Below are 26,660 nucleotides of genomic sequence, written 5' to 3'. Positions count from 1 at the left end.
TCTTTCCCAAACTACAATAGGTCAGTACAATGATATACGAGGTCAGTTCGAAGAGTTTTCAACGCTTCGTGCGCCCCAAGTTCGCCTATTGCGAGATCTTGAGCTCATGGCCATGCCTCTTTTAAGCTCTCTTGCAGAGATTCTCTTTGACGAAGATTTCAGACGGCACAGAGAAGCCTTCTTTGCCTCCCACGGCATTCCGAACAGTGTTTTGATGGAGCCCATCGTTGAACGGCTCGAGGACATGGACAAACCTGCGGCACCTTTCTTAGACAAGGGTGGCCTGATCATCTTCACCCCCTTGCAGGGGGTGGAGAAGAAGGACCTGTTGTACGTTATGGCTTCAAAGTACACGGCCATGTACAATTTGCCTTCTGGCGACCTCCTGAACCGTCTTGCCGACCACATTGACCCCCCTCCGCCTGCACAGCCCAACACCAATGCCAGCAGGTACCGGCCCTTCTCTTTCTCTTCTTTTCCCTCTTTGTAACTGGATTGTGTCTGCGCGCGTGTCTGTGGTGTATGCTATCGAGTCTATGTGCCGTGAGCTAATTTTGGCGGCTCTGTTTGGTGTATGCTAGTTTTGGTTTGTTGGTTCTGTGTGCTAATTTTGGTGGGTTTAGAATAGTGGTGTGAGGTCAGGAAAAAAATAATCGTGGGTTATGTGCGCGCACGTGCGTGTGTGTTGCATTGCTGGGCGTTTGCACACTATGGCTGCATACTTTGGCTTGCGGATGGCACTACCCTCATGCAATCTTATAAGGTGGGACATTCTATGCTGGCAAGAGTGTGTCGGAGCATGGAAACGGTGGTTTTTGTGTGTGTGTGAGTGTGTGCCGGCTCTTAGGCGGATGTCTGCACCACAGACTATGGCTTTGGTGGGTTTTGTCTGTGTGGTGTGTGCTAGTTTTGGTGGATTGTGGCTTGAGTTTTGGTAGACGGAACAGTGGATTTAGATAAGGGGGTTGTGTGTGGTTGTTTGGCTGTTTTGAATATCTGCAATGTGACGATGTATGCTAATTTTGTTTTATTGGGTCTGTGTGGTGTGTGCTAATTTTGGTGGCCTGTGTCTCGGGTTAAGAACAGTGGCTTAGGTTCAGGGGGACAAAATTGTGGGTTGTGTGTTGGCAATGCTCGCTGTTTTGTGAATGTGTGCAGACTAAAGAAAAGGCTTCTTAGTTTGGCTTGCACATGGCATGAGCCCTTATGCAATCTTATAGGCCCCATAGGACATTTTATGCTGGCAAGAGTGTGTGGGAGCATGGCTTAATTTGCATGATGGTGTACATGTGTGTATGCATGTGTGAGTGTGTGGAAACTATGCTTTGTGTTTGTGTGGCAGACTAACAATGCCGGTTGTTTGATGGATGTCTGCGCCACAGACGATGGCTTTTGTGGGTTGTGTCTGTGTGGTATATGCTAGGTGTGATGGATTGTGTCTCGGGATTTGGTAACTGGAACCGTGGATTTCAGATAAATGGAATGGTGGTTTCAGGAAAGAGACTGGGGGTTTTGTGTGTGGGTGAGACATTACTGGTTGTTTGTCCTGTTAGTCCTATTCATGCCACAAAAGTAATTTATGTTGTCTATAACATACATAGTAGTAATATGCTTTATGTAGGACAAACCTATTGGACGGCCTTTATTCGTTTTCAAGAACATGTTAGGGAAGCTAGAAAAGTTCACAAGAAGAATTCCTTGATTGAGAATTCGAAACCTTATGTGCGGCAATGGCAAAATCTGGTTTCATTCTTTCGTTACTTTGCTATTGAGCATATAGAGGGCCATTTTAATAATGCTAGGGATTTTTACAAGGCTACTTGACCTCGTGAATTGTTTTGGACGAGAACTTTACACACTTTCTTCCCAAGAGGTTTTAATTTGGAAGGAAAATCAACTCATCGTAAGAATATAAGAACGTCTAAAAAGAACCCTATGATGTGGAGAACTCATATCAAGTCCTTTAACATTCCTCTTTATCAACATAGTCATATGCCTACCCTTGTATGGAAACCTAAAGTTATTTATGGGATTGTCCTAGCTCTCCTGCAATCTCACATGTTGATCGTCCCTCACTTCCTCTTCCTCCTCTTTCAGTTCCTTTAACTTCCTCAGCTCCAAGAGTTTTTGCTTCTTGAGACTATAAAAGAAGACGACTTTACCTAGATAGACTAATGTCTCTGGGTCTTTTTTCAATACAAGTTTTTGAAAAATATAATGTCAGAGTTCTTTTCAAACTTCAACACACCTTGGAAAACTTCTCTTTCGAGGATTTGAATCTAAATAAGCTCCATTATATACAACTCAAAACTTCGTTGGATCGCTTCTTAAAATTAAAAGCTTCCTTTCAATGCAAAAAACTCTATCTAAATAAACAACTCTTGATTTCTATTTTTACTTGTCCTTTTCTTGACGAGGTAGGCTTGAACTCAATTTTGAAGTCATTTCTGACTTGGCAAAATATGGAGTCATTTCTTCCCAATTCCATAGATTTTCCCGCCTTTGTACAACTAAGGAGTTTTTAATCACTCAATATAGTAATTTGATCACTTTACTATTACACAAGAGGTATAATCCAAGGAAAATAATGAAAAAAGTACGCACAATCTTAGATATGAAGTCTTTTATTTATGGTATATCGGCCTTAGGTATGTTTAGAATGATTGAACATAAGTTGAAAACAAAACGCGGGGAGCTGAATAGCCTGTTTTTCTTTTAGTTTCAAAAGAGAGTTTGATTGAGCATGCATGTGCTTTCTAAGTTAGGAATCTAAATGTGTGTGTGTGTGTGAGAGAGAGACATAGAGAGAGAGAGAGAGAGAGATTATTCCAGTTTTTTGAAAGATTTTGTTTCTTGACCTGCTTGTTTATTTTTGCTTAGTCACCTTCTTCCTTTCTTCTTTATTTCTTGTTTTCTTTCTCTTTTGTTTATTTGGCGTATTTTAGTAAGCACTGGGTTTGCCCAAGAGACTCTGCGGGTCCTTATAAACCCAGTATAGCTGCTTATGCTTGGGCACTGATGACGACATAAGTGTTGCTTTGCTTGCTAAGTATGTCTTCCTTTTGTTTTTCACAAAAGTTTTTGTTTATCTCTTTTTTCTTCTCTTTCATTTTCTATTTTATTTTCTGTGTAGATTTTTGGTCTTTAGATCAACACAAAATCTAAATTTGTATGATTGGACTTATTCTAGTCTTACAAAGGTATATTTGAAGTCCCTTGAAGTAATGGATTCTCTCTCTCATTATGTGAGAAGAATTTGGAAACATCTAGTAGTAGCTTGGAAGTATGTAAAAACTTTAGGACAAAAGGCTTTCAACCATGGAGAGATAAGTAAAAGGCTTTCAGAGCATTCAAAATCTTCTATCCTTAGAAAACCTTGCTTTTTTAAAAGCTAAGAGATTCCAAAGCTTTATTGATGTTGATTTAGGACATGTAGTCACAACTCTTCAATTTTGCTTTCTAGTAACTTAAGAGACCTTTTCATTTCGATCGTACACTTTGCCTTTTAAAAGCTATTGATAAGGGAATCTCAAAGTTTGCTTTGTTGCTTTGAAACTAGAAGAAGTCCCTTCAATTAATTGCTCAAAGCAAAGTAACCATCTTTCTAAAGAAGTTTCTTAGATGGACAAATGTTCCAATAACTTTGTTTTTATATGCAAAAAGTTTTACTTAGAATGTATTTTGAGAGAAGTAAACTCATTTGCCAAAACTTATTGCCGTCCAAAATGCTATGTGCCATGGAACAACTCCAAAGGCAGTGTGGGATCGTCTCTAACTCCCTCATAGCGGGCACACCTACCATCAACCCTAGCTAGGGGTCGATTGGTAAGCCCCCGTGGGCTACCATCCAGAAGAAGTAGGAGATCTTTGGTGGCCGAAGGCTAGACCATAGTCGTAGCCAAAAGTGGCTTACCACCTTCCTAGGAACCTCATGCTCTAGCCAGTGCCACTCCCTCCATGGGGTCCATGCTGTTGCCTGTAGCTGGATGTGTCTACCAATGCAAGTCGTGTAAGAAAAGAATGGTACCTTCGACATCATGTCTCAGTGTCCCAACCTCACTGGCCAGTACCACTCTTCTGGGCCCCACTGGATGTGGTCTGCCCCTTCCTTCCCACAACCAGAGACGCCAAACTGCTCGGACCGTGATCCGATCAATATGCCAAACTCTGCCCAAGCGGCCAACCACCCTAGTCCTCTACCACTCTATATCCTCCAAGGTTGCCAGCTGATCCGTCTCTCGCTCTGACTAAGTTTGTAGAAGGTCCCCTTGTAGAATCTGCAGCGAATGAAGCCCAAGTGCTCTCTGAACAAGCGGACCCGCAGAGGTACCCTTGTTCGTGAGCACCGACAGTCCAAGCAGTGAGGGGTCCAGGGGCTGTGAAACCCCTCCCACCATGACTCCGGGATCCCTGAGTCAATCTCAGCTATGGGTATGCCCTAGCCTCGCAGGTATGAGAGTGACTGTGTTATGGCCTCTGTATCCCTGGAGAGCCAGCTCCAAGACCCATAGGATCTCGCTAGGCCGTTGTCCCACTGTGCCCGTCTGATGTGCGTTTCCTGACCGAGCATTCGACTGTGTGCGTCCCTGACCTTCGGGTGTCAGAGAATAGGCTGCCTCTCAAACTCCTCCCTGCAGGAAGGGCTGGCCCGGGTGAGTCCTCCTGAAACCCTGCGTCACACCCTGGTGAAACTCCTCATGAAGGGGGATCCTCTCCTTGTGCGTGGTGCCTCCGAGAAAATCCACCTGTAAGCCTGCTGCCAGTTCGAACCATTTGCTTGCCTAGGAGGGCCGACTATGCATCTTCGGGTCTATATACCCAATCCCCTCGAAGACTGTGGAAGGATAACCGTCTGCCACGCCACTCTAGCCCTGGTGTTCCGGGTGATGTCCGAACCGGCCAAGAGAAAGTTGATCACTAGTCTTCTGAGCTGCCCCATGCAACCCTTGTGGAAGCACCAGCAGGATGCAATGTACCGGGGTGTAGCGAGTAAAACCTGGTTGACAAAAAGAGCTCTACTGCCGAGGGAGAGTGTGGCCGAGCTCCGATATAGGAGCTTGCGCCAAACGCTCTCTAGTACTGGGACAATCTTACTAAAGTTTGAAGCTGAGATTTGACGATTCGACATCCTTTTGTTTCACAGTTATGATTCCCCAAATAATTAAAGTAGCTATCTGGGGTGGATGTGCGTCTCTGTGTGTCGATGGATGTCGTGAAATGGCTATAGAGAAACGATAGGGTTTGCAGTGGAGCGATCAGAAAATAGACAATACTCAGACACAACTGAAGAACGGAACTCAGAAAACATAGTGCCTGTCAGTAATATGAAAAACTGAATACAAGAACCTCAAGCCGTCGTGTCTTAAGGACCGTGGCTGAGGTGAGTCAGAAAGATGATTCCAAGTAGAGGCAGCGAAGCGCAGTCCTCCGTTTAGCTCGATGATGAAGAAGATGAAGGGCTAGAGCTGCCCTAGGAAATGGCTGAAAACCAGCATGCTCTGAGGAAGGAACCTTTAGGCTATCTGGAATAGCAACATGATGAAGAAAGGAGCAGATTTGGAGCAGGAGGGGCAGATCTGGAGCAGAAGAAGCAGAGGGGCAGATCTGGCGCAGGATGGGGCAGATCTGGAGAAGGAGCAGATGAGCAGATGAGCAGATCTGGAGCAGGATGGGAGCAGATCTGGAGGAGAAGATGGAGCAGCCAGGAGGCAGGAAGGAGAGGCAGAGAGAAGGCAGAGAGGAGCAGATCTGAAGAGGAGAGGTAGATGGAGCAGGCGGGGCTGCAGCAAAGGATGGTGGAGAAGAGGAGCAGCTGCAGGTCCTGTCCTGTCCAAAGGAGTGTGGGGGCAGATGCCTTTTATAGGCCAGACCTAGCTGGTCGGCCAGCTGGTCGGTGGCCCTGCCAGCTGGTCGGCCAACTGGTCAGCCAGTTCTGGTCGGCCAGACCAGCTGGACTTTCTGGCCACTTGTTTGGCTGAGATGGCTGGCCTTTTGGCTGGCCTGTGAGCTGTTTGATTGCCCCATAAATTGGGGATTGCTTAGTTGCTGAATACCCCCTCTCAATTGCCAATTTGGAGGGGCAAATAGTGTGTGCTTGGAGCTTCGTGTAGGGATGTCGATGGTGGTGTTGGCTATCCCTGTGAAATGCCCAATAGAAGATCACAAGAGGAGTGCCCTTGCAAGGGAATTGTTCACTTCTTCAAGTGTCGGAGTTACACGTATGATACCAGATAGAAATAAGAACACTGTGAAGCTTGAGAGAATAAGCCACCCCCTCTCATCGCCGAAAGGTGGAGGAAAGAGCAAAGGTAAAGAACAAATTTGTCGTGGCAGTACTGATAATCCAGAGAGGTCGGAGCTGAACAGTGAGCCAGTGTGTGTTCGATCTTGGACCTCGGGAGAGAGGAGTCTATCCCTGCCTCCATGCAGGTAGAAGATTCGAAACAACAGTCGTCTAGACACATTTGAACAGAAAGGGTCTCGCCTAGGGAGAACTTGTAGATCTTGGAAGTCGATGCCAATGGTGGTAGCGGTGAAGAATCATGACCCCCTCTTTCGAAGGAATGGGGAGTGTCAAGCCGGAAACCGAATAGGGAGGTAGGGATGGGAGTAGAAGATGGAGTTCTGAAAGGGAGGGAGGGATGGAAGTAGAAGATGGAGTTCTGAAAGGGAGGGAGGGATGGGAGTAGAGGATGGAGTTCTCTCCCTTAGTGCTCAGCGGAATGAAGAGGAAACTGATATGTTCATAGGAGTGATCTTCCCTGTACCTATGGCCTCCATGAAGAAGCAAGATCTTTAGATCACCAGAGATCTGGGGTCTTTAGCTCACCATGGCTCTGATACCATATAGAGAAACGATAGGGTTTGCAGTGGAGCGATCAGAAAATAGACAATACTCAGACACAACTGAAGAACGGAACTCAGAAAACATAGTGCCTGTCAGTAATATGAAAAATTGAATACAAGAACCTCAAGCCGTCGTGTCTTAAGGACCGTGGCTGAGGTGAATCAGAAAGATGATTCCATGTAGAGAAACTGTAGAAAAGATAGCAGTAGAGGGAGCGAAGCGCAGTCCTCCGTGTAGCTCGATGATGAAGAAGATGAAGGGCTAGAGCTGCCCTAGGAAATGGCTGAAAAGCAGCATGCTTTGAGGAACCTTCAGGCTATCTGGAATAGCAACATGATGAAGAAAAGGAGCAGATCTGGAGCAGGAGGGGCAGATCTGGAGCAGAAGAAGCAAAGGGGCAGATCTGGAGCAGGATGGGGCAGATCTGGAGCAGAAGAAGCAGAGGGGCAGATCTGGAGCAGGATGGGGCAGATCTGGAGCAGATGAGCAGATCTGGAGCAGGATGGGAGCAGATCTGGAGGAGAAGATGGAGCAGCCAGGAGGCAGGAAGGAGAGGCAGAGAGAAGGCAGAGAGGAGGCAGAGAGGAGCAGATCTGAAGAGGAGAGGTAGATGGAGCAGGCGGGGCTGCAGCAAAGGATGGTGGAGAAGAGGAGCAGCTGCAGGTCCTGTCCTGTCCGAAGGAGTGTGGGGGCAGATGCCTTTTATAGGCCAGACCTAGCTGGTCGGCCAGCTGGTCGGTGGGCCTGCCAGCTGGTCGGCCAACTGGTCAGCCAGTTCTGGTCGGCCAGACCAGCTGGACTTTCTGGCCACTTGTTTGGCTGAGATGGCTGGCCTTTTGGCTGGCCTGTGAGCTGTTTGATTGCCCCATAAATCGGGGATTGCTTAGTTGCTGAATAATGGCTCTGCGAAAGGTTGATTGTTACGCTCAGTTCTCTTGGTTCTGATTTCAGTGCATTCACTTGCTCCAGCCAATTATGGGACAAAGATAGATGCAAAGTGCTAAAAGTTGAGAAAACAGCTTTATGTTTTGACTTTTTGTGGCTAGATAATAAAAATAATGACATCAATTCTAAAAAGAAAAGATACAAAAGGTAGGAGTGTTGAACATGTTTGCTCTTGGATAGATTTTCTTAGATAATCTTCGTCACAATGGGTGATTCTTTGTTTCAACAAACTATAAGAATCACTTCTTGTGTTGTCTTTTTAGCAAACTTTTATCTTTTCACTTATGAATTTGAGTTTATGCAAGGTCTTATATCTATCAATACCTGCCCTATCATTCTAATAAGCTTGGCCAGGTTAGGCATTTTATAGAGGATTTATTTGTACCAGATATTCCCGACTTTCAAGACTTTATGTACAAAGATGATTGTGCTTTTGGAGAAGTAATCTATCCTCGTGACTCTTGTGAACTGAAATGCACTTCAAGAGGGGATTATATATGATAGACGTGAACAACCTGAAAATAGTGGTTTACACATTATAAAAATGCCTCACATGGACTCAAACATTTCCAAAAGAGTGTTTGATTGAGTATGCATGTGCTTTCTAAGTTAGGAATTTAATTTTGCATCTTTGTAGGAAGTGTAAGAGGTTCATTTAGTCTTTAATGCTTTAAATAATTCCTTATTCTGTAAATTCTTTCTTTCATTCGTAAATAATGAGAGAGAGAGAGAGAGAGATTTATTCTTGTTTTTTGGTCAATTTTGTTTCTTGATTTGCTTGTTTATTTTTGCATAGTTGCCTTCTTCCTTTCTTGTTTTCTTTCTCTTTTGTTTATTTGACGTATTTTATTAAGATTGGATTTGCCCAAGAGACTCCGAGGGAGCCACCCTCTGCTACCACATCTCACGAAAGGAACCAAGGGAGGGCTGCACCCTATACTGCAGCTGGTCGCTTAGCGGCTTGGACCTCCCAAAGGAAAATTTTGAAGGAATGAGAGACGGGGAGCAAGGAGTGTGGCAGCCGGAGAGGGAGAAAGAGAGGCGTAGAGGAGGTGAGGTGAGGGAGAAGGTGAGGCGAAGGTAAGGTGGAGAGGGGAAAGCTTCATGGCAGCGAGACGAGCAAGAGATGCAGTTCTTCTCCGACTCGTCTTCAGGGTTTGTTTGCAATCCAAGTATCCCTTTTCTTTGTGCTGCTTGGAAGTTTCACAAAACTCCAAAAAAGCCAATATTTATTGCAGCTGCGTGTGAGACTACTTTGACAGATGTCTCTAAATGGCTAAGCTGCTGCGTCAAAGCCATCTTGCCTATGTCCATGAACTTTGGAGGGACTTATTAAAAGAGGCAGATGTCCCCTCACATTTAAGCTGGATTTTAAATGACTCAATAGGAGTGATTCCTGTTGTAAAATTTTTTAATTCCTCTCGAAGCATTCAGGAAAAGAGTCTCCTATTCTCCTTCAAACTTGTGATTTTACTACGCTTTATACAAAGATCGAGCTGGAAGCTCTGAAGTTTAGAATAAAAAAGCTAATGGCTGAAGTTTTAAGCCGAGATTTGACAATTCAACATCCTTTTGTGTCATAGTTCTGATTCCCCAAATAATTAAAGTAGCTATCTGTGGTGCATGTGCGTCTCTATGTGTTGATGGATGTCGTGATATGGCTCTGCAAAAGGAACAGTGTTACGCTCAGTTCTCTTGGTTCTCATTTTAGTGCATCCACTTGCTCCAGCCAATTATGGGACAAAGATAGATGCAAAGTGCTAAAAGTTGAGAAAACAGCTTTATGTTTTTTTTTTGGGGGGGCAAAAAAGAGACTTCTATTAAGTAAGAAAGAAACTCGCTAGAGCAAGCTCTATGCGGAAATACAACATGCTAAGCATGTAATAAAAACACCTCAGAGGAATGAGGTAGAAAGAAACCAAGGCTGAGGTTGAAAATGCCGACTAAACCCTGTAGAAGTCTCAACAAAGAAGGGAGAATCTCTCCAATCTCTGAGAAAAGTAACTCTTCTGGAGGAGGCTGCTCGAGATGATCCCTGCATGGTCGCCCAAATGGCCATCAGAGTGTGTACCGTATCTGTCCAAGTACTAGCCAAGATCTGAGAAGGGTGAACCTGAGAACCCTCCAAAGCCTCAATGCATCTGGCTCTCCAAATGTGCCATGCTACAATGCTAGCTAAGACCTCCCACGGAGAGTCAACCGAGGAATGAGGAGCCCTGAAGAGAGTGGCCGGAACATCCTCAAGAGAGCACGACTCCACAAGGTGTCGTCGGATGTGAAGAGCCCAAGAGGAGTCAAGTCACTCATAAAATACCTGGGGCCCTGAAAGAGTGAGCCAAGCCACTGATCCCCAGGTCATATAGAAGGGTAGGCGAATAAAAGTGCTGAAAAGTCTTGCCATCCCCTTCCATATGATTCTCGCCTCTCTGCAATCCCAAAGGTAGTGCTGTATTGTCTCCAAAGCAGAAAGGCAACGAGGGCAAGAAGGGTCAGCTCCAAACCTGGACCTCCAAAGGTTCACTGCTATCCCACCATGAATAGAAAGCCAAAAGAAGAGAGTGATTTTTCTATTCCGATGGGATTTCCAGAGCCTCTGCTAAAAAAATTTCTGCAAGTCAGCAGAAATCTGAAAGTTCTCCCAATGAGGAGCTCTGGTAGGCCTCCAACCCAAATTAAACAGCAATAGTCTACGTGCAGACATTCAAAAACAGCCCGCAATCCCACACACACCATTGTGCAAATAAGCCTTGCCAGCACAAAGGTCACAGCCTACTAGATTGCATGAGCACCATCGTGCAAATAAACCATGCCTAGACGCACTCTTGCAGCACAGAAGGTTGCTGCATGAGGGCTTGTGCCATGTGCAGGCCAAAGTAAACAGCCATAGTTGGTAGTATAGATAGTCACAAACAGCCAGGTAATATACCTTTTTAAGACTATAATATATCCAACTGTACAAATTTAAATTTATTGTTGTTCTAAAGCCCAAAAATCTACAAAGAAAATAAGAGAAGAAAAAAGAGAGAATAAAACTTTTTTGAAAAAACAAAAGGAAGACAGACTTAGCAAGTAAAGCAACACTTATGTTGTCATCGGTGCCCAAGTATAAGCAGCTATATTGGGTTCCTAAAGACCCACAGAGTCTCTTGGGCAAACCCAATCTTACTAAAATACGTCAAATAAACAAAAGAGAAAGAAAACAAAGAAAGGAAGAAGGTGACCACGCAAAATTAAACAAGCAAATCAAGATAAAAAATCGACCAAAAAACAAGAATAAATCTCTCTCTCTCTCTCTCTCTCTCTCTCTCTCTCTATATATATATATATATATATATATATATATATATATATATATATGAGTGAAAGAAAGAATTTACAGAATGAAGGAATTATTTAAAGCATTAAAGACTAAATGAATCTCTTACACTTCCTACAAAGATGCAAAATTAAATTCCCAACTTAGAAAGCACATGCACACTCAATCAAACTCTCTTTTGAAACTTAAAGAAAAACGACCAAATCAGAAATGTTTGAGTCAATGTGAGGCATTTTTATAATGTGTAAACCACTATATTCAGGTTGTTCACGTTTATCATATATATCAATCTCTAATCCTACGGTAGATTGAGAAAGTCTAAGATCTAAGAAAACACAAGAATCCCCTCTTGAAGTGCAGTTCAGTTCACAAGAGTCACGAGGATAGATTCCTTCTCCAAAAGCACAATCATCTTTGTACATAAAGTCTTGAAAGTCAGAAATATCTGGTACAAATAAATCCTTTATAAAATGCCTAACCTGGCTAATATATACCTAGATGAATCCAGGAACATTCCCAAACTCATCCCTAAAGAGACAACATAGTGTAGTTTCAATCTCTATATAGTGCCTAACCTGGCTAAGCTTATTAGAATGATAGGGCATGTATTGATAGATATAAGACGTTACATAAACTCAAATTCAGAAGTGAAAAGATAAAAGTTTGCTAAAAAGAGCACAAGAAGTGATTCTTATAATTTGTTGAAACAAAGAATCACCTATTGTGACGAAGATTATCTAAGAAAATCTATCCAAGAGCAAACATGTTCAACACTTCCTACCTTTTGTATCTTTTCTTTTTAGAATCAATGTCAATATTTTTATTATCTAGCCACAAAAAGTCAAAACATAAAGCAATGAAGGGCACCGAGAGAAGGGCATTCCCTTCTTTCATTACACGGTCAACAATGCCAAGAAATTCCAGCTCAGCTGTAGGCCCTCCACATGGCGGCACAAGCTCTCATGCTTTTTATAGTTTGCGACCTTTTGTGCCGGCAGGAGTATGTTCAAGCTTGGTTTCTTTGCATGATAGGGTGTGTGTGTGTGAGTGAGCGTGAGCGTGAGCATGGCTAGTTTGCATGATGGTATGCGCTTGTGTGTGTTTTTTTGGGGGGGCCATTGCTAGTTGTTTGCGAATGTCTACAACGCTGACTACGACTATTTACTCTGGCATGGACATGGCACAAGTCCTAAAGCAATCTTATAATAGGCTGCGACCTTTTGTAGTGCCTGCAATAATGGCAAGAATAGCCGTGGCTTATTTGCATGATGTTTCTCTATTTCTTCTAGGCCACGTAATTGCATCTCCATTTTCACAGGTTGCATTCCATTTCTAGGCCACCTAACTGCATCTCCATTTTCACAGGTTGCATTCCATTCGTGATATGCCATTAGCAAGACTCGCACGCCCTCCAAAGCAGGGTGAGCAGGTCCAAATTCCGGATATGGAATCGAATGTTAGAGTCCAACCCCCTAATGAATTGCTTAAGCTTGTTGGTCTTGGACACGCCTAACTGCTGGGCTAGGGTAATCAACTTATTACTATAGGTTAATACCGACAGACCATTTTGGGCTAGACGAGAAAACTTGTCTTCCTAATTCAGCAAGTATTGAGGGTGCAGAAACCAAGCTTTGAGGTCGGTCACAAACGTATCCCACTTAAAACTAGTGACTTGTGTGGTCGGATTCGTACAAGTTTTAGACCAATGCTGCCATCAGGTCACCGCTTCACTGGTCAGATGAGGGGCGGCTAGGTGGACTTTGTCTTGTTCGTCCTGAATACGAGCTAATGGAAAATGAGCTACAAATTGATGAATAAACTGCAAAATGGCCGAGTGCTCGTGCTTACCATCCTGCGTACTTTCTTTTTCTTCATGGTAGTCGAAGCTCTGCTCTTCTTCTCTATGCTGCCCCATGATACTAGCCTGTGTGTCCTTTTCGGATCTCAACAAGAGCATGGACTCGCGGTAGTCAAGCGGATTATAGACCGAAGCTCTGATACCAATGTAACATGCAACGGTGAACGATCGTGTAATGCGCAGCAAGACCTTTACACCTTTTTGCGAGGCGTATGTGTATGCACCATAAGAGATAGAGAGAGTATATTTAGAGAGAAAATGTAGACGACACTAGATTGGGTCCCTGTACCCACTGAATTTACTTTATATCTTGGAGAACTACAAAAGAATACAACTGACACTCCTTTAGAGAGCTCGGGAGACAAGTCTGAGGATGACCCTTCTATACGGAGAGCTGACCCACAAATTCCTGAGAAGCAACCCAAATCTCGAGCAAGACCACGCTGCCATGTGGACCACTGTGTAAGGCTATTGAAGAGGCTTGTGCTGTCCCCAGGCCTGCATGAGTGTGAGAGATGAATGGAAGATGGAAATCTGAGAGTAATGGAAGCTAAGAGAGAGCTGAGATATGAGCTGAGAAACTGAGTGAAGACTGAGTGATAAGAGCTGTGAATTGAGCTGAGTAAACTGTAAAAGAAACTGCAAAAGAGCTGCTGAAACAGACACCAAACCTTCTTCAGTTTGCTGGTCCAAACCCTTGTTGTAGTGCTGCATGTACTTCCTCCCTTTGAGGCTGATCTGCACTGCTAATACTTGCTGCTGTGCAGGGATCTCTGGAGGTGCACAGGGGCTGCACTGGAGGGCTGGAAGAGGCTGGAGCTGAATGAGAAATGAGGGCTGCAGCCCCCTCTTCATATAGGGGGCTGTGGTGTGAGCCAACCAGCCCCAAACAGGCTGACCAGCTGGTCGGCTAATTTGGCTGGCTGGTTGGGCTCTTATCCCCATGGTTTGCTGCCTAGGGAGGGGCACAGGGCAGCAGCCTATAAAGACAGCCCTTCCCCATCCATTCTCCGTTGATGGGAGCTCACTTGGTCCAGCCCTTTGGGGGCTCCTATCCTAGGTTGAGACCTAGACCTATCTAGAACCCTAAGACAGAAACACTAACTTACTGTTCTCCAGTGGGTACTAGTGAACAAGGACTTGATTTCTGACTTGACCCGGGGCTGAGAGACTGACTTATATAGCTCATGCTCACAATGGGGTCACGGCATATAAAATATGGATGTGACAAATAGACATTGTACTTGGATGTGAATAGCTGAGAGCTCTTGTAGAGATTACTATGGATTTCAATCACATGTTTATGAGGTTCTTCCACAAAGGTAAGGAGGTACTTTTGAAGGGTCATGAACCGCCTAAGTTAAGTGGCAAGGGACCTCAAAAATATGTGCGCAGTCTATGCCCTTCTTCTTTCTAAATCTGAGAAGGCACAAAGGATGCGTGGGTTGAAGATCATGACATGCAGGAGCTGTTACAGCAATATTCAGATGTGTTTGCTGATCTGCCCCATCATCTCCCACCTCAAAGGGACATCGACCACTCCATCACTCTTGAGCCAGGCTCTAAACCAGTCAATAAAGCTCCCTACAGGTTGTTAAAATTGGAGAGAGAGGAGGTGGCTGGATAGAGACTTCATCTCCCATGCCAATCCCCCTTTGCCTCACCTGTCCTTTTGGTGAAAAAGAAAGATAGATGCTACATGATGTGTATTGATCACAGAGATCTCAACAAGATAACTATAAAGAACAGGTTTCCCATCCCTAGAGTTGATAATCTCTTGGAAGAATTGAAGGGAGCCCAATACTTCACACCAAGATAGACCTTAGGCCAGGTTATCATTAGGTAAGGATGAGAGAGTAGGATGAACCCCAGACAGCTTTTCGAATTGAAAGGGGTGATGGCATTTTGCCTCACCAATGCCCCAGCCACTTTCCAAGCCCTTATGAACAAAATCTTGCAGCCTTACCTCTACAAATCTGTATTGGTGTTTTTTGATGATAACTCATCTACAGCAAGTCTAGGGAGGAGAATCTGTCTCATGTGAAGCAGGAGCCTAGTAAGTGTACCTTCATGGCTATACAGGTGGAATATTTAGGACATGATGTGGGCAGCAATGGATCCCAATAAAGTGAAATGTATGATGGAATGGACACAGCCAGCAAATGTGACTCAGCTCAGAGGCTTTCTTGGTCTTGCTTCCTTCTATAGGAGTTTTATTGAGCATTTTGCTAAGATTGCTGCACCATTCACTGACCTACTCAACAAGGATCCCTATGTCCATACATCAGAAAAGAAAGAAAGAAAGAAAGAAAGTTTATTAAAGTCTTCGGGAGACCGTGAAGGTCTATGAGACTGGTCTCAAAACGGGCCAACCAACCGTTTCTACAAAAAAAGAGGTTATGAAGGACTATGTGTCTAGTCCTGATACAAAAAATATGTGTCTACCTCCAGGTGATACGAAGAAGAAGAAGGGGGGGGCACAAAAAAGTGGGGCAGAGGGGGGAGATACAGTATACATGTGCAGGTGGTGATCGTCAGAGACCATTCATAGAGGGGCCGTCAAATGGGAAGTCGGAAAAAACCCTGCGATAGATGATTGGCCTCTGACGTCACGCGGCCAGTCGAGCTCGGTCGTCGGGGGCGGTGGGTGGCCCTGTGGATGAGGGCAACTGTAACCCCAGTGGGGCGGGCCGAGAGCAGAGACGAGATGTCATGGACCTGGATGTGTGAATCTGTCCGCTGACGCAGTTGTCGTGACTCTGGCTCTCGCCCATGTCCGCGTCGTCGGCTAGACTGAGAAGAGGTATCCTGTGGCTGAAAGAAGTCAGTGATAGGCCGTTGGATATCCTCACGCTGTGTGTGCTGCTCGTGTCGCATTGCTCGGAGAGAAGTATCTCGGTGGCGGGTCATCTCATGTAAGAAAGTGGCAAGGCACCGCTAATCCGGGAATTGTAGCATGTGTGAGAGGGAGCCGAATCCGTTGCGGAAGAGGCAGTGGTATCGGCCTCGAATGGCATAATAGATAGGACATCTGAAAGCAAAATGCTCCTCCGACTCGATCTCCTGTAAGTCGCAAAGTGGGCAAAGGCGGTCCTCTCGTGGGATACCCTCTGCGCGTCCACTCTCGATCCGTAATTGGTGTGACGAGACCCTAAACTGACCGAGGGAGATCCGGAGCGCATGTGGTAGATGAAGTTGTGTGTAACCCGGAGGTGTGATGAAGCCCTCCTGTGAGATCTGGAGGCAGTGTCGGCGGTAGAAGTCGAGCTTCACAGGAAGCTCGGAGTGAAGAAACCATGTCCGCCAGGTGTGGAGTTGGAGCAGATCCGCCCGAATGAGCCGGTTGACCTCCTGGTCAGTGGGGGAGAGAGGAGATGGTGGAGCGTTGAGGCTGTACTGAAAAGGAGGCAACCGGTCTAAGTCGAGGCCCAGTCGGGTGAACCAACTGGAAAGACGACTATACCAGCATCGCTGGTCCCCATCAACGGATAAGGCCATAGAGGAGGATAGGGCTAACCAAGGTAGGCGGAGGCGACTGTCAGCGGAGGAGCCAAAATCCCTGACTCTGTGGAGGTAGGTGATAGCCTGAAAAGCCGCATCAAGCTGTAGGGGTGAGGCGCCGAACTCTGCTAGAATGATCTGGTGTGGTACCGATGGTTTGCTACGGATCATCCGAGCAAACATCCGAGTTTCCAGCAATTGAAGATTGCCCTTTCCTCAGTTGATGCAAGTGGGAGAGGCATTGGTGCATTCCTTAAGTAGCTTTATGGAGTTATTGCCTTTGAGAGTAGAAAGTTGGATGCTAAAGAGGTCACTTACAACATATATGATCAGGAAATGTGACTCAGCTCAGAGGCTTTCTTGGTCTTGCTTCCTTTTATAGGAGTTTTATTGAGCATTTTGCTAAGATTGCTGCACCATTCACTGACCTACTCAACAAGGATCCCTATGTCCATACATCAGAAAAGAGATTCCAGCAATTGAAGATTGCCCTTTCCTCAGCTGATGCAAGTGGGAGAGGCATTGGTGCATTCCTTAAGTAGCTTTATGGAGTTATTGCCTTTGAGAGTAGAAAGTTGGATGCTAAAGAGGTCACTTACAACATATATGATCAGGAGATGTGGGCCATACTCCATGCCTTTCAGACATGGCACTATTTATAGAGAAAACGATAGGTTTGCAGTGGAGCGATCAAAAATAGACGATACTCAGACACAACTGAAGAACGGAACTCAGAAAACATAGTGCTTGTCGGTAATATGAAAAACTGAATACAAGAACCTCAAGCCGTCGTGTCTCAAGGACCGTGGCTGAGGTGAATCAGAAAGATGATTCCATGTAGAGAAATTGTAGAAAAGATAGCAGCAGAGGGAGCGAAACACAGTCCTCCGTGTAGCTCGATGATGACGAAGATGATGAAGGGCTGGAGCTGCCCTAGGAAATGGCTGAAAACAGCATGCTCTGAGGAAGGAACCTTCAGGCTATCTGGAATAGCAACATGATGAAGAAAAGGAGCAGATCTGGAGCAGCAGCTGGAGGTCCAGGGCTAGATCTGGAGGAGAGGAATAGAGAGACAGAGGAGTTGGGGTAGAACTGGAGCAGAGGAGTAGATCTGGAGCAGGAGGGGCTGCAGCAAAGGAAGGAGGAGGTGAGGAGCAGCTGCAGGTCCAGTCACAGAGAGTGAGGGGGTAGGTAGTCTTTTATAGGCCTGACCCAGGAGGTCGGCCAGCTGGTCGGTTGGCTGGCCAGCTGGTCGGCCAGTTCTGGGTCGGCCAGACCAGCTGGTCGGCCTGATTCTGGCTGACAGCATGGCCCTGCTGGCTGCTGGTATGTTTGCCCCTAAATTGGGGATTGTAGCTGCTTAACACTATTATGTCTAGGGCAGTCATTTCAAGGTAGAGACAGATCATAAGACTCAACTACTTCGTATCACAAATTAATCTTTCTCCCAAACAAAGGAGATGGCTTTCTATAGTTCAAAATTATGATTTTGATATTGAGTATAAGGCAGGAAAGGAAAGTATTGTGGCTGACTCTCTATTTAGGCACTTTGATTTCCATCACATAGGGGTATAAGGAGTGGATACATGGTATTCAAGAAGAGTATCTCTCAGATAATGAAGCTGCAGTCATATTCCAGGACCTACAAAATCCTTCATGTGAAGACCATCCTCATTACAAGTTGTCTAATGGTTTATTGTGGTATAAAGGGAGGATTTTTCTTGTGGATAATTCTTTCTCTTAGTTGCGGGTCCTTCAGGAGATGCATTCTTCTCCAATGGCTGGTCACATTGGATTATTTAAGACTTATGAAAAGGTCAGACATAGTTTTATATGGAAGGGGTTATGGAGATAAATTTGTCCAAGCATGCAAACCCCGTCAGCAAAATAGGGAATTAAATCTCAGACCAGCTGGATTGCTTCAACCCCTTCACATCCCCGAGGGGAAGTGGACCCACATTTCTATGGACTTTATAACTGGATTACCAGTGACAGCAAAGGGGTGATAGCATCTTTGTGTTTATGGATAAGGCTTACAAAGGCAGCACATTTTATACCCACAAAGATACAATACTCAGCTTCTGTGATGGCAGCTCAGTTCATAAAGCATGTATTCAAATTACATGGCATGCCTCACGAATTAGTAAGTGACGGGGATATTAAATTTAATGGGTTAGTTTTGGCAAGAATTGTTCAAAGCCATGGGCACTCTCCTCACCCCAAGCATGGCTGACCATCCAGAAACTGATTGCCAAACTGAAAAAGGTGGCTTGAGGAATATCTTAGAAATTATTATTTTGATACTCGGGATAAATGGCTTCACTTGGCTGAATTCTGTTATAACAGTAGCACATACTTCCATAGGGATGAGCCCATTTGAGGTACTCTATTGGTACAAAATTCATATCCCTTCCAGTATTCTTGATGGAACCATTTCCAATCAGCAGGCCATTGAGGATGTAGCTCATATGACAGCCCTACTTCAACGGTGCAAAGACCGCATGATGAAAGCACAAGCACGCATGAAGACCTATGCTGATGCTCATAGGAGGGAGTTTGAATTTAAAGTTGGGGATTTTGTTTTTCACAGACTTCATAAGTCAGATATGGAAGGGGAATACCAATGTTAAATTGGCTCACAGATATTGTGGTCCCTACAAGGTGTTTCAAAAAATTGGTGAAGGTGGCTTATAGTCGGGAATCGCCCCCTTCTGTAAAGAGTCTAACTGATCAGGTTTTGGAGGAGCTTCCTCCAATGGATGAGCACATATATGAAGGAATTATTGGATTCAGGAACAGGATACTCAAAAACATATCTTATATTGAATATTACATTAAATGGAGGGGTTTACCTGATGATGAATCATCCTGGCAGCCATCATCGATAGTAGAGCAGTATCTGCATCTGCTCAGCTGATTTCTTGACAGATTTTAGCTTCAGCCTCATGGATGGATGTTCTGGAATCTCAACCCTGCACTTACTGCAATGCTCTCTATACTCCCATCATTGTTGCTGCAGACCCACATGTATCAGAGATGATTGTGTCATTTGGACTTGCTGTCACAACATGTTTTGACCAGATACGAGTTACTTTTCATTGTAATTCCTTGTTATAGCCGTTGGAAATTTGAGGGCAAATTTCTTTTGACTGTAACAAAGGGTAAATGTACTTAGCTAGCTTTTAGAATGGTGGGCTTTTTAGTGGCTTGTAAATAAATGGTTCTTTTAGTAAGGGAAGCGAAAAGTTGCCACGGGCCATCCTATAAGTAGACTTGTAATTGATGCCAGGCCCACACCTATAAAAGGGGGCTCTTTAGTACTATGTGCCTTTTCATTCTTAATGCAATCTTGTGATGACTCATTTACAGCTGAGCTTGACTAGTTCTAGGTTGAACTAGGATGCTCTCTCCTCCTCACTAGCTATGGATCTACACACTGTTGAACTAGACCTAAACTAGCATGCTGTAGGCTAGTTTAGCTACACGTTTGTAGGTTCACCTTGGCGTGATTATCGTGGGTTATGGGTTGTGTGTGTGTGTGGCATTTCTGGATCTTTGTTAATTTCTTCACTGCTGTTTACTTTGGGCTCTTTAATTGCCTGTGCAATTTGGGAGTTTTAGAGACCTTGTTGAACTTCTATCTATAGGCTCATCTCGCATGATTATTGCACATGGAAATGACTTTTAGTGTGCATGTATGGGTGTATATGTTTGTTTTCTTAGATTGAGTTGTTTTCAAATTGTTTCATTATGATGGCCTCACATTTTGAGTCTTTCCCCCCTTCTCAGAACAATGGTTTCAGGAAAAAAAAGTCGGTTGTGGGTTGTGTGTGGGACATTGCTGGATGTTTGTTAATGTCTGCACTGCTATTTACTTCGGCCCTGTGGTGTATGTGTTTGTTTGTTTAGATTGAGAGGTTTTCAAGCATGGTGGCCTCACATTTTGAGTCTTTTCCCCCTCCTCAAAACAATGGTTTCAGACAAAAACTTCTGGGTTGTGTGTGGGATAGTGCTAGATGTTTGTTAAGGTGGTTGGTTTTTTAAAAATGTCTGGACTGCTGTCTACTTTGGTCTCCTTAATTGCCTCCAGCAGCTCACGAGTTTTAGATACGCTGTTGGACTTTCATTTATGGGTTCAGCTTGGCGTGATTGTCCGCAGTGTGTGTGTGCGTGCGCATGCCCGGTATATGTGTGTTTATTTGTTTAGCTTGAGTTGTTTTCAAATTGTTTCATTGCTCTTTCAAGTTGGCCTCACATTTTGAGTCCTTTTCCCCTTCTCAAATTTATGGGTTGTGGGTTGTGCGCATGGCACGACCCTTATGAACTCTTATAGGTTGGGACATTTTGTGCTGGCAAGAGACTATGGCTTTGGTGGGTTTTGTATGTGTGGTGTGTGCTAGTTTTGGTCGATTGTGTGTTAAACGGAAGTGTGGGGTTTAGATAAACAAAATGTTGGTCTCAAGAAAAGGACTGGGGGTTGTGTGTCTGGTTGTGTTTGTGAATATTTGCAGTGCTGACGGTGTATGCTAGTTTTGGTTTATTGGGTCTACGTGGTGTGTGGTAATTTTGGTGGCCTGTCTAGGGTTTAGAACAGAGGTTTAAGTTCAGCAGAAAAGAACTGTGGGTTGTGTCTGCTTCGCATTGCTGGCTGTTTGTGAATGTCTGCAGACTAAAGAAAAGACTGCCTACTTTGGCTTGAGCATGGCATGATCCCTTATGCAATCTTATAGGTCCCATGAGACATTTTATGCTGGCAAGAGTGTGTGGGAACATGGCTTAATTTGCATGATGGTGTACACGTTTGCGTGCGTGCATATGCGTGTGCGTGTGCGTGTGCGTGTGTGTGTGGAAACAGTGCTTTGTGTTTGTGTGGCATTGCTTTGTGTGCATGTATGTGCTTGTGGTGTATGTGTTTGTTTTTTTATATTTGAGTTGTTTTCAGATTGTTTGATTACGGTGGCTCCACATTTTGAGCCTTTCTCGTTGGATGTTTGTTAAAGTCTGCACTGCTATTTACTTCGGCTGTGGCATATGTGTTTGTTTGTTTAGATTGAGTGGTTTTCAATTATGGTGGCCTTTTCAACCTTCTTAAAACAATGGTCTCAGAAAAAAATTGTGGGTTGTGTGTGGGACAGTATTAGATATTTGTTAAAGTTGTTGGATTTTTGTTATGTCTAAACTGCTGTCTATTTTGGCCTCCTTAATTGCCTGCAGCAGTTCATGAGTTTTAGATACGCTGTTGAACTTTTATTTTTGGGTTCAGCTTGGCATGATTATCGCAGATGGTGATGACTCCATAGTGTGTGTGTGCGCGCACATGCCTGGTATATGTGTATTCATTTGTTTAGCTTGAGTTGTTTTCAAATTGTTTCATTGCTCTTTCAAGTTGGCCTCATATTTTGAGTCCTTTTCCCCTTCTCAGAACAATGATTTCATAGAAGTGGATGTTTGCTAGTGTCTGTACCGTTGTTTAAATTTGGCCTCTTTCATTTTCTGCTGCAGTTCGTAGACCCTGCTGGACAAGGTATCAAACCTTCTGTATGCATAGCCTAGCACCAGTGCCAGGAGGTACCGTCCTTCTCTCTCTCTTCTTTTCTCTCTTTTTTACTTGATTGTGTCTGTGTGACTCTCTATGGTGTATGCTAGTTTCGATTTATGGAGCCTGTGTGCTAATTTTGGCGGCTCTCTCTGGTGTATGCTAGTTTTAGTTTATTGGGTGTGTGTGCTGTGTGCTAATATTGGTGGATTTCGTCTTGGGTGGCTCCAGGTCAAGCAAATATAATTGTGTGTGTGTGTTTCGTGCGTGCATGTGTATGGCATCGCTGACCCTTTGCAGACTATGGCTGCTTGCACATGGCACGACCCTCATGCAATCTTATAGGTTGGGACATTCTATGCTGGCAAGAGTGTGTAGGAGCATGGCTTATTTGCATGGGAAATGGTAGTTTGTGTGTGTGTTTGTGTGGTATTACCAGCTCTGTGGCGGATGTCTGCATCGCAGACTATGGCTTTGGTGGGTTTTTTCTGTGTGGTGTGTGCTAGTTTTTGTGGATTGTGTCTTGGGTTTTGGTAAATGCAATAGCGGGTTTTAGATAAACAGAATGTTGGTTTCAGGAAAAGGACTGGGGGTTGTATGTCTGGTTATTTGGCCGTTCATGAATATCTGCAATGCTCACAGTGTATGCTATTTTGGTTTATTGTGTCTGTGTGGGGTGTGGCAATTTTGGTGGCCTATGTCTAGGGTTTAGAAAGTGGCTTAAGTTCAGGGAAAAAAAATTGTGGGTTGTGTCTGCGTTGACATTGCTGGCTGTTTGTGAATGTCTACAGACTAAAGAAAAGATTGCTTAGGTTCAAGGGGAAGAAATTGTGGGTTGTGTCTGCTTTGGCATTGCTGGTTGTTTCTGAATGTCTGCAGACTAAAGAAAAGACTTCTTACTTTTGCTTGCGCATGGGATGATCCCTTATGCAATTTTATAGGCCCCATGGGACATTTTATGCTGGCAAGAGTGTGTGGAAGCATGGTTTAATTTGCATGGTGGTGTACATGTGTGCATGCTTGCGTGTGCGTGTGCGTGTGAAAACTGTGCTTTGTGTTTGTGTGGCATTTCCGACTCTTTGACGGAAGTCTGTACCACAGACGATGGATTTTGTGGGTTGTGTCTGTGTAGTGTGTGCTAGGGTTGATGGATTGTGTCTCGGGTTTTGGTAAATGGAACAGTGGGTTTCAGATAAACGGAATGGTGATTTCAAGAAAGTTTTGTGTGTGGGCAAGGCATTACTGGTTGTTTGTGACTATCTGCACTACCGACTATGGTTGTTTACGTTGATCTGCACATGGCACAAGCCCTCATGCAGCAACCTTTTGTACTGCAAGAGTGTATCTTGCATGATGGTGCTTATGCAATGTAGTAGTCTGCGACCTTCTGTGCTTGCAAGGCTTGTTTGCACGATGGTGTTGGTGTGTTTGTGGCTTGAATGTCTGCACGCAGACTATGGTTTGTCCTCCACATGGCACAAGCTCTCATGCAACTTATAGTTTGCGACCTTTTGTGACGGCAGGAGTATGTCCAAGCTTGGCTTCATTGCATGATGGTGGGCATGTGTGTGGGGCATTGGTAGCTGCAGCCTGCAGGCTATGGTTGGCTTGCGCATGGCGCAAGTCTTCTTCATGCAATCTCATAGGCTGCGACCTTGTGTTCTAGCAAGTGCGCATTAGAGCATGGCTAGTCTGCATGATGGTACACACGCGCATGCTTTTGGGAGGGGGGGCATCGCTGGCTGTTATATGGCACAAGTCCTCATGCAATCTTATACTAGGTTGCGACCTTCTGTAGTGCCTGTAGTAATGGCAAGAATAGCCACGGCTTACTTGCACGATGTTTCTGTATTTCTTCTAGGCCAGCTAACTGCATCTCCATTTTCACAAATTGCATTCCATTTGTAGGATCACCTTGGCGTGATTACTGCAGAAATTAATGGCTCTTTAGGCTCATCTTGGTATGATTATTTCAGATCGAAATAGTTTTTAGTGTGCATGTATGTGCCTGGGTTGTATGTGTTTGTTTAGATTTTGAGTTGTTTTCAGATTGTTTCATTACGGTGGATGTGTGCGCTACAGACTATGGCTTTGGTGGGTTTTGTCTGTGTGCTAGTTTTGTGTATTGTGTCTTGGGTTTTGTTAAATGGAACAGTGGGTTTTAGATAAAACAGGATGTTGGTTTCAGGAAAAGGATTGGGGGTTTTGTGTTGTGTTGTTTGGTTGTTTGTGAATAGTTGGAATGCTGACGGTGTATGCTACTTCTGGTTTATTGGGTCTTTGTCGTGTGTGTTAATTTTGGTGGCCTGTATCTAGGGCTTAGAACAGTGGCTTAGGATCAGGGGAAAAAAATTGTGGGTTATGTGTGCATTGCCATTGGCTGTTTGTGAACGTCTGGAGACTAAAGAAAAGGTTGCTTACTTTGGCTTGCGAATGGCTTGAGCTCTTATGCAATCTTATAGATCCCATGAGACATTTTATGCTGGCAAGAGTGTGTTGGATTAATTTGCATGATGGTGTACATGTGTGCATGCATTCGTATTTGTGTGTGTGAAAACAGTGCTTTGTGTGGCATTGCTGGCTCTTTGACGGTCTGCACCACAGACGATGGTTTTTGTGGGTTGTGTTTGTGTAGTGTGTGATACCTTTGATGGATTGTATCTCGGGTTTTGGTAAATGGAACAACGGGTTTTAGATAAAGCGGAATGGTGGTTTTAGGAAAGAGACGGGGGATTTTGTATGTTGGTGAGGCATCATTACTGGCAGTTTGTGACTATCTGCACTACCAACTATGGCTGTTTATTTTTCGCATGGCACCAGCTCATGCAGCAACCTTCTGTGTTGCAAGAGTGCGTCTTGCATGATGGTGCTCATGCAATTTAATAGGTTGCGGCCTGCTGTGCTGGCATTGCAGGCTGTTTTTGAATGTCTGTATACAGACTATAGTTTATCCTTATGTGTGTCTCTATGTGTTGTCTATGTGTGGAGCATTGTTAGCTGCAGGATATGGTTGGCCTACGCATGGCACAAGCCCTCATGCTATAGGCTGCGACCTCTGTGTTAGCAAGTAAGCATCGGAGCATGGCTCGTTTGCATGATGGCGTGTCGAAGTGTGTTTTTTTTATTTTTTTTTAAAGGGAGACATTTCTGGCTGTTTGTGAATGTTTACAACGTTGACTATGACTGTTTACTTTGACTTGCGCATGGCATAAGACCTCATATAATCTTATAATAGGCTGCGATCTTTTGTAGTGCCTACAGTAATGATTTCATGGAAAAGATTTATGGGTTGTGAGTTGTGCGTGGGGCGTTGGTGAATGTCTGTTAGTGTCTGCACCGTTATTTAATTTTGTCTCTTTGATTACCTGTGCAGTTCTAAACTTTTATAACTCCTGTTGGACAAGGTGTCAGCTGTTGAAAGACAATATTCCATTATTAAAAAATAGAATGCTGAATTGAAGGTACAAAACGAAGCAATTAAGGACAATGAAAATTTGAAGGACAACGAAAGTTTGAAGAATGACAATGAAGAATTGAAGAATGATAATGTGGCGATTAAAACTGAATTGAATATGTTATCCACATTAAAGGTGGTTTTTTTAAGGAAACTCTTAGAAAGTTGTCGTAATAAGTATATAGACATCATTTTAAAAGATAATCCTGGCTACCTTGTAGCCTTTTGGAATGATGTAATAAAACATCCAGAGTTCATGACAGTGCTTGAGAGATACGGGTTGGGAAAAGGATTAAGAGACCCGATATGGGATCGGCATGGCTCAAAACATGGATGGCTTTACAGTCCATGTCATCACGGAGGACAAGTCATTGTATGCCGAAGTCGTGTGTTCCAAGGAGGAGGAGGAGAGAGCAGTTAGTAGATTTGTATAGGTTTGTTCTGGGTCATTATTCTCAAATACAAATCTATACACATCTATTAACTGCTCTCTCTCCTCCTCCTTAGAACACACGACTTCGGCATACAATGACTTGTCGTCCGTGATGACATGGGCTACAAAGCCACCCATGTTTTGAGCCGTGCCGGTCCCATATCGGATTGCTCTTAATTCTTTCCCCAACTCGTATCCCTCAAGCAGTGTCATGATCTCTGAATTTTTTATTACATCATTACAAAAGGCTATAGGGTAGTCAGGATTATCTTTTAAAATGATGTCTATACACTTATTACGACAACTCTCTAAGAGTTTTCTTAAAAGAACCACCTTTAATGCGGATAACATATTCAACTCAGTTTTAATCGCCACATTATCCTTCTTCATTGTCCTTCAAACTTTCATTGTCATTCTTCAAATTTTCATTGTCTTTCTTGATTGCTTCGTTTTGTACCTTCAATTCTGCATTCTGTTTTTCAATAATGGAATATAGTCTTTCAACAGCCGACACCTTGTCTTCACAAGTTTAGAACTGCACAGGCAATCAAAGAGACAAAATTAAACAGCGGTGCAGACATCCACCAACGCCTCACGCACAACTCACAACCCGTAAATTTTTTCCATGAAATCATTACTGCAGGCACTACAAAAGGTCGCAGCCTATTATAAGATTATATGAGGTCTTGTGCCATGCGCAAGCCAGAGTAAACAGTCATAGCCAGCGTTGTAGGCATTCGCAAACAGCTACAAATGTCCAAAAAAAAAAA

At 44.1% G+C, this 26,660-nt stretch overlaps 1 protein-coding gene across 1 annotated transcript; it reads left to right on the top strand.

Annotated features, from left to right (window-relative positions):
• Window positions 1–25,485, top strand: LOC147889282 (uncharacterized). Its single transcript, XM_087391799.1, has 2 exons — window positions 1–450; window positions 25,377–25,485. Exons 1-2 carry the CDS (start codon window positions 107–109, stop codon window positions 25,390–25,392), a joined length of 360 nt encoding a protein of 119 aa, XP_087247925.1. The 5' UTR covers window positions 1–106; the 3' UTR covers window positions 25,393–25,485.
• The last annotated feature ends 1,175 nt before the right edge of the window (window positions 25,486–26,660 follow it).

This window comes from Dipteris shenzhenensis, chromosome 20, assembly GCF_047967505.1.
Source record: "Dipteris shenzhenensis isolate YYH24624 ecotype China chromosome 20, Dip_SZ_1.0, whole genome shotgun sequence".
Taxonomy (NCBI): Eukaryota; Viridiplantae; Streptophyta; class Polypodiopsida; order Gleicheniales; family Dipteridaceae; genus Dipteris; species Dipteris shenzhenensis.
This window is presented reverse-complemented; position numbering and strand designations above follow the sequence as displayed.